The sequence below is a fragment of the Onychomys torridus genome, chromosome 8 (assembly GCF_903995425.1).
Source record: "Onychomys torridus chromosome 8, mOncTor1.1, whole genome shotgun sequence".
NCBI lineage: Eukaryota > Metazoa > Chordata > Mammalia > Rodentia > Cricetidae > Onychomys > Onychomys torridus.
This window is the reverse complement of record NC_050450.1, coordinates 72,241,986-72,256,101: the sequence shown is the minus strand read 5'-3', so window position 1 is coordinate 72,256,101 and position 14,116 is coordinate 72,241,986. Positions and strand designations below refer to the sequence as shown.

At 42.8% G+C, this 14,116-nt stretch overlaps 1 protein-coding gene across 1 annotated transcript in view; it reads left to right on the top strand.

The window, feature by feature from the left end:
- The window catches only part of Tada2a (transcriptional adaptor 2A), a 46,613-nt gene that overhangs the window by 17,981 nt on the left and 14,516 nt on the right, over nt 1-14,116 (top strand). The window contains exons 6-8 of the mRNA XM_036195676.1: nt 2,779-2,936; nt 5,149-5,237; nt 6,761-6,833. Of these exons, the coding sequence (XP_036051569.1) occupies nt 2,779-2,936; nt 5,149-5,237; nt 6,761-6,833 (320 nt within the window). The remainder of the gene's footprint in view (nt 1-2,778; nt 2,937-5,148; nt 5,238-6,760; nt 6,834-14,116) is intronic.

The following is a 14,116-nucleotide window of genomic DNA, read 5'->3' as shown; positions in this document are numbered from 1 at the left end:
ATTGAGGGGAGTGGCTAGCTGAAGATTGACACCCACCACTCCCTGCTAGTGCATGCATGCTTGTGTGTGTGGTGACTGGAGATTATTATCAAATGCCTTCCTGTCTTTTACTCCATATTATTTTTTGAGACCAAGTCTCTCACTTAATCTGGAGGTTGTAGTTTCAGCTACTTTGGGCTGGCCAATAAGCCCCCAGGATCTGCTATCTCTGCCTCCGAAGTGCTAGAGTTACAGATGCGAGGAGCAGAGGGTATGAACTCAGGTCTCTTGTGCCTGCACAGAGAGCACTTTACCCACAAAACTGTCCTCCAGCTCCCCAGTGTTACGTGTTAGGAACACTCACTCTGATCATTTTGTTTTGTGAACTAGACAGCAGATATGTTATTAAGCATATTTTGTTCATGAAGCATCTGAAGCTTAGGGAGTTAAACTCTTTCTCATTTTTCATGACTTCTTAGTGAAGGAACCTCTCCTGGATCTTCCCTAATTGCTAGCGCTCATAGTCAGTCCTTCCTTGTGTTATTAGGTGTGCTACCCTCCCTATGTCCAGGGTCCAGAGAGGGACCAGAGCTCAGCCCACATTTTGTTTCCATTCATTCATTTAGCACCTATGCATCATGAAATCTGTGTGTTCTGGTGAATACCAAAGATGTAACAACAAATAGATCACTTGTGGGCAGCTTACTAGTCATCTTTGCCTGAGGCTTTATACTTTTTCTCTAAAGTAGGCCAGTCCTCCTCATCTCCCTTCCCTCTTAGCAAAGACTAGGAAAAAGTCTGTTACTGTATGGGGGAGATAGCTCAGTGTGAGAGCTTTTGCTCAGCATGTGTGAGGTGTTTGGGTTCAATCCCATCACCACCCAGAAAAATCTACCTGCTTCTATATCCAGTGTGGATAAGGGACTATGGTTGGTGGTAAGAGCACAAGAATTTAGGTTCCTGCCCTCATCTAGGCTCTCTGCCTAGTAAGGGAATCAAGCTTTCCACAGTTAACTGAAGTGCACAGCAGCAAGGTGATGCCCTGGGGAAGGGCTCTGAGAGTGAGCTTGAGGAGGGACTAAGAGTTCACCTTCACCTCTGCATCTATCACCTGAGCTAGGACTCAGCAGTCTCAGAAATTCTGGCTTTGTCTTATTTAGCAAGTATATTATTTCTTTGTATATCTTTATTATTATTATTATTATTTTTATTTTTATTTTTATTTTATTATTATTATTATTATTATGTGAAATATAATTAACAATACACTACAGGGCTAATACTAAGGTGATCTTAGATTAATGTCTGGGTGTATGTAGCTCACTGCCTTGCATATCCATGGGAATTCTAGTGAAGAAATGTCTGTTCAAGACATGTGTTTTGTATACTGTAAAACATGCAAAAATAAAACTAGACTTATGTACTTTTTAAGACAGGGTCTCACCAGGTAGCATTGGCTGGCCTGGAATTCTGTGTAAACCAGCTAGCCTTAAATTTACAGAAATTCACCTGCCTTTACCTTTTAAGTACTAGGACTTAAGGTGTGTGCCACCATGCCTGGCACATTCCAAAATGATTTCTGTTGTTATTGATGATCTTTTAAGTTTTTTAAGGGCTTCTTTATTTATTTATTAAATTTATGTGCATGCATCTGTGTTGTGGGTGTGTGTGTGTGTGTGTGTGTGTGTGTGTGTGTGTGTCTGTCTGTCTGTCTGTCTGTATGTCTGTCTGTATGTCTGTATGTCTGTGTGATTGTTGTTACTCATGTTCACATGACAAGGAGGCCAGAAAGGGAGTGGAGTTACAGGCCTTGTTGAGCACTGAAGAAAATACTTTAACTTCTGAGCCAGCTCTCAGCCCCCTTAAAAATGTTCAGTCACATTTATTATGGTGTTTGTGTATGGGCACACACGTGTGACGGCCAAAGGACAACTTGCAAGAATTGCTTCTCTCCCTCCACCTTTTGGAGAGGGGGCTGTTTAGTTTCTGTTTTGTTTTTCAGACAGGGTTCTCTTTATGTGGTCCTGGCTGTCCTGGAACTTAGTATATAGGCTTGGCTGGCCTCAAACTCACAGAGATCCTCCAGCCCCAAGTTCTAAGATTAAAAGCATAAGCCACCACACCTGGCTTCTTTTTATTTTAAAGACATTGTCTCACTCAATAGCTCTGGCTAACCTAGAACTTGAAGAAACTCACAGGGTGCCTGCCTCTACCTTCCCAGTGCTGTTATTATAGGCATTGCCACCATGCCTGGCTCCAAGGTGACTTCTTATTTATAACAATTCTTTCTCCAGCCTACTTCAGGGAAATTTATAGATGATGGGGATGATGATATTTGAAATAAGGTTTCATGTATCTATCTCAGACTGATCTTTGAACACAATGGGAGGAAAGATGCCTTTATTGTTTCTATCTTGAAGTAGCAGGATTTGGATCACATGGCACAAATATCAGTGGTGTATCTGTCTCACTATTTTGCTGACATCTACTTGGAGGTATCAGATTATTGATTTTTTTTTCCCCCAAGACAAGGTTTCTCTCTGTAGCTTTGCACCTTTCCTGGAACTCACTCTGTAGCCCAGGTTGGCCTCGAACTCACAGAGATCTGCCTGGCTCTGCCTCCCGAGTGCTGGGATTAAAGGTAGAACACCGTCACCACCCGGCCAAATTACTGATTTTATGTTGACTGCAATATGCAATTTTTATTTGACTGCAAATAGGGAATGAACTAAGCAAGCTTTCAGTGGTCTATATCAGTAAGAAAACTACTCTCTTAACTCTTTTTCCATATTTTTCTAGGCAGGATGTAGCTAATCAGATGTGCACCAAAACCAAGGAGGAATGTGAGAAGCACTACATGAAGCATTTTATCAATAACCCTCTGTTTGCATCTACTCTGCTAAACCTGAAGCAAGCTGAGGCAGCCAAAACTGCTGACACAGCCATTCCGTTCCACTGTAAGTGCCTATCTACTTGCGGAAGAGGTGCTTAGCCCACCCTTGGGCTGTTGCCATAGCAGGGAAACAGTGAAGTGATGACTTGGACAGATAAGAACTTATGGAGGTAAGAGGAGTTTGGTATGATGGCTGTTGAGTCAGGGCCATGATATGGCAAGGAGGGAACACATCCCAGAGGTCAGAGTTGTAGCCTTCCACCCTGGATCTCTTGGAATATATTAGTTAACATTAATGATTGCTTCTGTAAAATGTTATGTTGAAAGGGGCCAGTCTCATATGCTGTCATCTGTTACAAGCCTTATCATCCCTTTGGATTGTTTATAATTGGGTAGGAGTTGCTTACCAGGATCTAGTATTGCCTCAGTGTTAAGTCCAAGGAGTAATTTGTTCTTTTTATTCACTTGGTTATGGCAGTGAAGGCAATCTTTTTTAAAAATCTTATATGCCTGTGAGGATCAGTGAGTCTTTTACTATAGTGTAACCAGAACCTGATGAATTACACACAAGCGTCTTCCGTGAATGGCCCTAGAGTACCAGTGATGTATGAATGCTCTCTCCTTGGCCTCCTTTTCCTCACTTCTGGAAGCAGCTTTGTGCTGACTGCCTCTGAGGTTGCTGATGCTGCCTGTTTGGATAGTCCTTCAGATGTTAGCACTTCCCTCAAGTCCATTAGGCCTGTTTGTTCCTAACAGCAACCCAGTGAAACCAATGGAGTGGATGCTTTTGTGTTACATACAAGAAACTACGATTTTTAAAAGCTGAACAATTTGTACAAAGTTGTAGAACTGTTGTAGGCTGGCGCTGGGACTCAGTTGGATAAACTTCAAAATCCAGAAGCATCTCAGTTGGCTGAGATCTGTAAGTTGACACAGTGGTCCTCTGACTCAAAACAACAGACACTGGCAGGATACTTGAGTCCTATAACAACAGTAGAGGAAAATGTCTTTGGTTCATTTCCTTTCATTTTTCATTATTTTGGGAAAAATCAGAGGGCAAGGCTACAGGATGCCTCAGCAGGCGAAGGCACCTGCCACCAAGTCTGACCTAAATTAGCCCCTGGTACCCATATGGTAGAGAGAGAACTGACTTCTGCAGGTTGTCCTCTGACCTGCACATGCCTGCCTGCACAAATCCTTGCATGTCAGAGAATGTTTCCTTCATCAGGAAATCAGCCTGGGATTTGGTGGGCATGGTGGCACATGACTGTGACCCCATAGTTACGGCTTGGGAATCTGAGGCAGGAGGATTGTGAGTTTGGGAGTAGTGTAGGACATATAATAGTCTGTCTCAACACAAAATAAAAACAACACCACCAGCACTTGGGAGGCAGGGCAGGTGGATCTCTGAGTTCAAAGCCAACCTGGTCCATATAGCAAGTTCCATGGCAGCCAAGGCTACATAGAGAGAAGACCCTGTCTCAAAAAAAAAACAAAAACAAAAAACAAAGCTATTGTTTTTTTTATAATTACCTTTTCACTCTTTATAAAAACTTTTATAAAAACCTTTGAATTTATTCTCTTAGATCTGAGATTTTTTTTCTCAAAGAAATTTGTTTCAGAGTGGGATGTGGTGCCTCACACCTATAACCCAGCACTTAGCAGGCTGAGGCAAGAGAATTAGAATTTGAGGCCACCCTCAGCTACATAGTAATACCCTGCCTTCATATATTTTGGCCTTGAAGTCATTGTGTAGCCGAGTGTGATCTTGATCTGGCCCTCCTGCTTCTGCCTCTCAGGTGCTAGGATTGCGGGCATGTGCCATCATACCCTGTTGGCCACCAGCTCACAGTAACGACACAGAAACTTTTATTTATTATGGAAGCTTGGCCTTCAGCTTAGGCTTGTCTCCACTTGCTGTTGTAACTTAACCTATTTATATTAATCTGCCATGTGGCGTTACCTCTCTTCCATTTGGCACCTCTTGCTTCCTCCCAGTGTGTGGCTGGCGACTCTGCTTTTCTTCTTCCCGAAGTCCTTTCTGTCCCCAAAACTCCTGCCTAACCTCTTCGGGCCTAGCTATTGGCTATTCAGCTCTTTATTAAACCAATCAGAAGGTGCCTTGGCAAAGACACATCTTCACAGTGTAAACAAATATTTGGCAACACTTTGGTTTTTTTTGTTTTTGAGTCCAGACTATAAACAAAGACATTTCTTTGACATTTTCATGTCAGTATTTAATTTATTTAAAAAAAAAAAACCATTGATTGTTCCAGCTGCAGATGACCCTCCCCGGCCTGCCTTTGACTCATTGCTGTCTCGGGACATGGCAGGATACATGCCAGCTCGGGCAGATTTCATTGAGGTAACAAAAACTTGTTTTTAGCATACAGTAAGGACAAACTTGTCTTTCCAGTGAGGTTATTATCTCTTACTAAAGGGAGATTTTTCAAGGCACTGTCATTTTCAGGCCCTTGGAGTCATATTTTGCTCATTCCTTTCCCATTGTGAACACCTGTGGAGCAGTGACAGTTCTGGGGGGCTGGCCCCCAAGGTGCAGACGTGTTGCTCCCAACTCCGTGGGTGTGAAATTCCTGCAGTTGTCATTCCTTAGCAAGAGATTTTCAAGGTTGTGCTGTATCAGGGCCAGGTCACGTTTAAGTTTTTAGAATATTAAATTTCTGTAACAACCAAACTTCACTGTTATTGTACAAAAATAACATAGAAGCATTTTGAGTTTTAGATAAGCCTGGGTTGTGTAGTGAGAGCCTGTCTAAAAAAAGAAAAGAAAAAGAAAGAAAAGGAGGATAGATAATATATAAACATGGAAATCTATGTTCCAATAAAAGTTTATTTCCCAATTAAGCAGTGGGCTGAGTAGTGGTTGCTGAGTCCTGCATTGTGGGTATACATATGTCCATTAAAACTGTTTTCCTGGAGTACTGGAGAGACGGCTTAGTGGCTAAGAGCACTGACTGCTCTTCCAAAGGACCCGGGTTCAATTCCCAGCACCCACATGGCATCTCATAACTGTCTCTAACTCCAAGATCTGACATCCTCACACAGACATACATGGAGGCAAAACACTGACACACATAAAATAAAAAATAATTAAAAAAACTGTCTTCTTCATTTAGCCACAGAATTTTTTTAAAAAAAATGCGGAAGTAGTCTTAAGAATTTAATTTGCAGTCAGGTGGTGGTGGCACACACCTTTGATCCCGGCACTCAGGAGGCAGAGGCAGGTGGATCTTGTTGAGTTCAAGAACAGCCTGAAGTGAGTTCCTGGATAGCCAGGGCTACACATTGCAATTCTGTCTCAAACAAAAAACATCAAATTTGCTATCTGATGTCATCTGCAGTGCTCGTAGAGATAGGGGTGTTAAACTAGAGCCCAGCTTGCCGTAGTACCCAGTTAGGCATTTTGTTCATGGCAGGTGGTGGTGCAGAGCCACCCCATAGTCACTCTCTTTCCTGAACTGTCCTCGAATAGACTGTTCTAACTGTAGTGTATAAGCGACGTTAGGACTAAACAGATCCCACAAAAGGTGATTAAAAAAATGAATTAATGCAGGCAACTTTCTTGCCACAATACTTGGAGGCCTAATCAAAGATTCTCTTTGGAATGAGCAGGCTATTAGACATTTTTAAACAACAGGCTTGGCTTTGTTTCTAATATTGTGCTATCCTAGCTCTTTGTTTTCATGACTGCCTGAAAGTCTCTCAGATTTTTCCTATAATTTTTCCCTTAGAGCAGTATCTTTGCCTTTTATCCAGTTTAGTACTTAGCAGATATTGGCGCAAGAATTTTCTCTTTGACTTTGAAGCATGACTATTGTAAAGGCATTACTCAAAACTGATGGGTTTGGGTTTTTTTTCCTCTAACAGGAGTTTGACAATTACGCAGAATGGGACTTAAGAGACATTGATTTTGTTGAAGACGACTCAGACATCTTACACGGTAATGTTTATTTTATCAGCTGCTTCCTGAGTACAAGTATTGATAACACTGTTCTGGATGCTGGAGTATAAGGATTAATAAAACATGCCCTCTGCCTTTAGTGACTAGAGCTTAGTGGTTGGGCTGGTGACACGGCTCAGTGGTAGAGTGTGCCCTAGGCCCTGGGTTTGATTCAGACACTACAAAAAACCAAAATCTAGTAGCTCTGTTGCTGAACTTCCCCTCTTGTTAAGTTTTGGCCCGTTTGAATGACTTGTGATGATAGTAACAATATTGGTCACCTAATAGTACTTGGGACTGTCCGGTCCCTTGGGCTGAGGAAAGCCCATGTTGAGGTAGTTGATTAAGTGGCCCTTGCTTCCTTAGATGTTAGGGAAATAGTTTACAGATCTTGGATTTTCAGTGACAATTACAGATGCTGAATGTTCATCATCATTTGTTAACATGTAGTTAGGAAATGGTCATTCTTTTCTTTCTTTCCTTTTTTTAAAAAAAAATTTGTGGGGTTTGGAATTTAGCTCAGTGGTAGAGTGCTTGGCTAGGAAGCACAAGGCCCTGGGTTCAGTCCTCAGCTCAAAAAAAAATTTTTTTTTTGAGGTTTATTTATTTATTTTGTATACAGCATGTATGACCAGAAGAGGGCACCAGATCTCATTACAGATGGTTGTGAGCCACCATGTGGTTGCTGGGAATTGAACTCAGGACCTCTGGAAGAGTAGTTCTTAACCTCTTAACCTCTGAGCCATCTCTCCAGCCCCCTCCAAAAATTTTTTTTTGTTTGTTTGTTTTTTAAAACAGAGTCTTTCTGTGTAGCCCTGGCTGTCCGGGAACTCACTCTGTAGACCAGGCTGGCCTCAAACTCAGATATCCTCCTGCCTCTGCCTCCGGAGTGCTGGGATTAAAGGAGTGAGCCATCAGGAGGAAATGGTCTTCTTAAAGGGTGTACTTTAGATCAAGGAGTTCTCATTTCTCAGAACTGTTGATTTTAATTTTTTTTATTATTGTTATTACTTAGATATACACTTGTATTTATGTGTGTGTGTCTGTCTGTATGTATGTATTATGTATACCTGTACACACATATCTGGAGATCAGAGGGCAACCTCAAGTGTCATTCTTCAGGTGCTATCTTTTTTTTTTTTTTTTTTTTTGAGACAGTCTCTCACTCTAGCCAGAATTCACCAAGTAGACTATGTTTGTCTTCATCTCCCCAGGAATATGTGCTACCTAGCCCAGCTTTTTTTTAAATGTAGGTTCAGATTAAGAGCTTTACCAACTGAACTATTTCCCTGGCTTCCCCTTTTAAAAATGGAGATGTGTCTAATATAATCTAGGCTCTCGAACTTGCCTTATAGCCAAAATGATCTTAATTCTTGTATGTCCACCTCCTGAGTGTTGCAGTCACTGGGTGCATCGCCTTTCCGCCACACTGGAGATGGAGTGTTGTGGACTGTGTGGTACACTGTGGTTCTTCTTGCTAGGGATCATTGGTGCAGTGGTTCACCAGGGTGGAGAGTGCAGTAGGGGGAAAGGAGTTCAGAGGGCTGTGGGGACGATGGAGACAGCCCTCCAGGAGATGACTTCAGTGAATCAGCTCAGCTTTATTCCAGAGTATAGGAGATATATAGGATTGGGGAGCCTGGGGACAAACCCTAATTTGTATTAAGTGGCACAGCCCTATCATAAGGCTTCATATGTGGCCACAGGGTCCTATAGCAAAGCTCCTAATATAAGGTTTAGTTACTGTATGTGCAGCAGGGGAGGCTTCTAGCAAGGAACATGCCAAGGGTCAAGCTAAAGATAAATTAGGCAGCTAGGCTTAGAGAGCTTTCAGATAAGGTCAGCCCTCCTGGTCCAGGGACATTCTCCAGATAAAGGCAGGTAGAAATCAGGATGTCTCACTGGGGAGGGAGTTCCCATGTCAAGCTTTGGAAAAAGCTGCCAGGCCACGATAGAGTGTGACTTCTGACCAACAAGGCCTTTCAACAATATACAAATAGGTGTTTTTTAGGAGAATATTCCAGAAGCACTGGAAATCAGTGGGGGTGCCTTCTTGGCAGCACCATAAAGGTGACCTGTTTATGGCTGTGAGCTCTTCCAGTAGCTTCTCCGGCAGCACGACCTTGGCTGGCACATGTTGTCCCCAGCCATCTCTTAGAACACCGAGTGAAGGGTTCCAGGAGCCCAAGAAGTCTCTGGAAGGAACAAGAAGGAGCTTTTAAGCATTCCTGGCACACAGAGGGGCACAGATTGGTGAGAAACGGGACATTGATTCAAGCTTGGGCCTGCTTCTGAGTCACTGTGGAATCTTGGGCAGGTCCTTGGAGTCCTGCTTGCTGTTTCTTGGTGTCCCCTATCAGTGAAGAGTGAGTGATACTGCTGAGTCAGGTGTGCATGTTTCCAGTGAACGATGGTGTGCAATGCAGATTGATGGTTTTGTTCCATACCAACACACTTAATACGTACTCTTAATACGACTGGGCATTAGCAACATTCCTTTAGGCTCCCTCACTCATAACTACTGGAAGGAATGTGGGCTTATGCCAATAAGCTCTTCATGTCACCCAAAGATTTGCATTGATTCATGGGATTTGTACAATAAAACTGGCTTTGTGGTCCATTACAGAGGCATGGGATACAATAAGAGGGATAGTTAATTGCATTCCAAGTATACCAGAAAGTTCCCAGCATGGGCCTAGGAAGGGCATGTCCAAGGAAAATAAGGAAGTTGTGTGGTCTTGTCAGTGGTACTGTCTCCTCCTTTGTTGAAATAAGCTATTACTGATCCAGAAAGAAGCACAGAAGACTCATTACCTCAGCACTCTGGTCTTGTGACACTGAGATTTCCGGGCAGATGCTTAGTGATCCCACTTGGCTCACCTCCATTCATCTGTGAAAATCTCTCTAAATATGTGGACAACCTTTTCCCTAAGTGTCCCAGGGTCCAAAACTTATAGATGGATCATCTTTCTTGTTATTGTTCCATAACTCAGGCAGGTTGGAGGCATCGGGCACTATGTGCTGAGTTGGTATTTGCGATGCTTCTCAGGGTTACACGTTAGTACCATTTGTGTTCCCTCTGGCTGGTTGGTTTCAGACTGGGTCTAACTCTGTAGCTGAGGCCGGCTTAGAACTTGCTGTATAGACAAGGCTGTCTTGGGATCCTGTTGCTTTTCAAGTGCTGATACTTCATTGCCACCATGCCAAACTTTCATGCCCCCTCTATGTAGAAAACTAATTTCACCAAGGTTTCTCTGCCAGCAATGGACCCTTTTTTTTTTTTTCAGAGTGTATGTCTTTGGTTTAATTTTCCAGCTTTCAGACCCTTAACTGTATACCAGAGGTCCAGTTGGTCACTGCATTCATTTGTTACTGTTCTTCATTTTATAGAGATCCAGCTGTTTATGCATAAGGCAGTTTAGATATAAATACTATAATAATTAATAATAGTTAACACGTATTTCATTTACTGTTCGCCAGGTACCATTTTAAGCTCTCCACATGTATGAAGTTACTTTTTCCTTTTGGGACAGGGTCTTGCCGTGTAACCCAGGCTAGTCTCCCACTCTTCATTTTTCTGTTTTAGCTCCTGAGTGCTGGGCTTCAGGTGTACACCACTTCCCCAGCTCTGGGAGATCATCTCATACTTACAGACCCTATGAGTTGAGAGATCCCATTATTTCCCCTTTACAGATGAAGAAATCGGAGCATGGAAAGGTTAAGTATTCACCTGCTATAAATAGGCAGCAGATAGCCGAGCCATCCCCACAGTGTGTTTTTAGCATTGTATAATACTATCTAGTTTTTGTTGGTTTGAGTTTTACTTTTTGGTGGGGATTTGTCTTTATTTACTTATGTGTGAATGCCTTGACACTATGATGGAGGTCAGAGGACAGCCTGCAGGAGTTAGTTCTCTTTTTCCACCATGTAAGTTTCAGGGGTCAAACTCGGAGTGTTAGGTTTGGTGCTATGTGTCTGTACTCACTGAACCTTCTCATTGGCCCTTCTTTTTTATTGTATTTATTTTTTAAGTAATTTATTTAACTTTATTTTATATTCACTGGTATGAAGGTATCAGATCCCCTGGAACTGGAGTTACAGAAATGTGAGCTGCTAGTGGGTGCTGGAAATTGAACATGGGTCCTCTGGAAGAGCATCCAGTGCTCCTAACCATTGAGCCATCCCTCCAGCCCTATTTTTTCTTTTTTAAAATTTTTTTATTTTTTTGAGTTAGGGTTTTACACTGCAGCCTAAGCTGGCCTCAGATTTATGGCCATCCTCCCGAGTTGGCCTTCCAGGTGCCAGGATTACAGGCAGGGTCACCACAGCTACCAGTCAGTCTTCACATCCTTAACGTTTTGTTGCTGTTTCTTTTCTGTGGCTCACATTTGTAGTCTTGTGTTAGCTGCACTACACTGAGAGGTAGGAATAGATAATGTTCCCTTTTTACATTCAAATAAATATGCAAAGTTAAGTAATTTGCCTCTGGCTTCCTACTAACTGACTATAACTATTAGGTCAGTAGTCTTCCATTTTGGAATTATTTTTGTGCATGTTGGCTAAAAGCTTGCAAAGACAGGATGACTGTTTTTATTTTATTTATTTAGTTTTCTGAGACAGGGTTTCTCTGTGTAGCCCTGGCTGTCCTGGAACTCACTCTGTAGACCAGGCTGGCCTCAAACTCAGAGATCTGCCTGCCTCTGTCTCCTGAGTGCCAGGATTAAAGGTGTGCACCACCACACCTGGACCTATTTTATTATGTTTTTAAAGGAACAACACTTTCTGTGTGTGTGTGTGTGAGAGAGAGAGAGAGTGTGTGTCAGTTAGGTAGGTGTCTTCCTCAGTCACTGTCTACCTTACTTTTGGTCTCTCATTGAACCTGAAACTCCCCATTTTAGCTAGGCTGGCTGGTGAGCAAGCTCCCAGGATCTGTCTTCTCTGCTCTTAGAGACACAAGCGGCCATGCCCAGCTTCTACATGAGTTCTGTCGATTTTGATCTCATAACAGTCACTCTTACCCATGGAGTCTTCTTCCTAGTCTGGTTTTGGTTTGGGTGGTTTTTTGGTTTTGTTTGGTTGGTTGGTTGGTTGGTTGGTTTTTTGGGACACATTTCTCTGTGTAGTTTTGCACCTTTCCAGGAACTCACTCTGTAGCCCAGGCTGGCTTCGAACTCACAGAGATCGGCCTGCCTCTGCCTCCTGAGTGCTGGGATTAAAGGCGAGCGGCACTACACCTGGCTGAGTTACAGGCCATTTTGAGCTTCCAGACATGGGTGCTAGGAACTGAACTGCAGTCCTCCAGAAGAGCTCTTGACCTCTGAGCCATCTCTTTGGTCTCACCCTTATTGTTTTGAGGCAGAGTCTCATGTAGCACAAGCTGACCTCAGACTCATGTGGAGAATGACCTTGAACCTAATTTTCCTGCCTCAACCTCCCTTGTCCTGGGATTACAGGTGTGATTTAGAGTCACAGGTCTGTTTGTGCCCTTGCAGTGAGGGCTTTGGTTGGTCTCTCTGCAGTTCAGTCTTCAGTTGATTTTCTTGCCAAGCAAGCAGTAAGTGCCTTCTGTCAAGAAAACAGAAACATGTTGCTAGCTATTTTGAACAATGTTAGAAATACATTGCAGTGGGAAGGAACTGCCTCTGTCTTCTGCCCACTTCTTGAAATATTTTAAGGCCAGCCATTTGGAACCTATCAGTCCCCAGTGTAATCACAGAGCCGACTATTCTTCCCCCAGAGCTGGGGTTTCAGGGCCTCATGTCAGTGAGTAGGTTCTGGGTGGTTCTGTTTAGTGGTCTCAGGCCAGGTTGTCTGGCAAACTCGTACTTGGAGCTCTGAATTCTCGGAGAGAGATGTGAACTAGTGATTCTCAGTCTCCATGCGCCTGCCTCCTTATTTCCTTCCTGCTCTGTGCCTCCCTGGGTTGTTCGTGCTGTTAAGATCTTGCAGTCTTTGCTGCTGAGGGGGTGGTTTCATTCTTTCTTTCTTTTCTTTTCTTTTTTTTTTTTGAGCTGAGGATCGAACCCAGGGCCTTGCGCTTGCTAGGCAAGCACTCTACCACTGAGCTATATCCCCAGCCCGAGTGGGTAGTTTCAAATGCTCATTTTCCTCTTAAAGAATTCCAGTTCTTCTCCCATTGCTGCTGTTGCTTCCCGTGGTGCCTGGAGCCAGGGGCACTGAAATGGTCAAGCAGAAGCAGCAGTGGTCAGCGGGGTCTGTTTATATGATTTGGTAGTACAGTCTCAAGGCCCTTTCCTTCTTACTCAGTCCTACACTAGTCTGGGAGACAGCATGATAAAGTTAGTGTTTTACAAAATTACAGAAATATTTTCATCAAAATATCTCCAATTTGGACTGATCGCCAAGCTACTTCTTTTCTATAGAGTTTATCTAAATGGATAGATGAGTGAAGGATTTAAAGAACCTAAATGTGAGTATTCCACTATTAATACTTTTGTTCCCTTCCATTTGGAATTGTTACTTCTCAGTGCTTCCATTCTCATAAAAAAAAAAAAAAAAAAAAAAGACAAAAAACAAAAAAACCCTCCATTATAAACTTTGTATGTGCTCATACTACACATGAGAGACACCTCCTCCCTTCCTTTTTCTATCCCTTTCTCCCTTCCACAGCCTGCCCGCCGTCCGTCTGTTAAACAGAGGCAGGGCATGGATTGTCCTGTGGTTGCAAGACTGTAAACATGAAACAAGCCCCAAATCAAGAAAGATTTCCTTCTTCAAAGTTTGTACTGCTGAGTGTGGTGGCACACACTTTTATTCCCAGCACCGGGGAGGCAGAAACAGGCCGATTCTGTGAGTTCCAGGACAGCCAGGGCTACATAGTGAGAATGTCTCAAAAAAGAGGGGGTGGGAGAAAAAGAAACCCACAAGTTTGTTACCTAAAGGGTTTGAAAACCCATCTCCTTAAACACACACACACACACACACACACACACACACACACACACACTTTTTGAAACAGGTTTTCATATAACATAGACTGGACTGGAACACTGATACTTTTGTCGTCATCTTCCAAGTGTTAGGAGGATTGCATGTCTGCTCTACCATGTCCAGCTAAAATTTATTATCTTGCCCCAGCCTACCAGGATTGTACATAGCTTGAGACTTTTGTTTGCCTTCGTACAGTAAAAGAAATTGCTAATTCTTATGAGTCATTATATTCTGTTCTTACTTCATTGGGTTGGTTTTTTTGTTGTTGTTGGGTTTTGGGGTTTGTTTGTTTGTTTTTGCCTTCTACCATATAGTCTGGTTTGAGTAGAAAT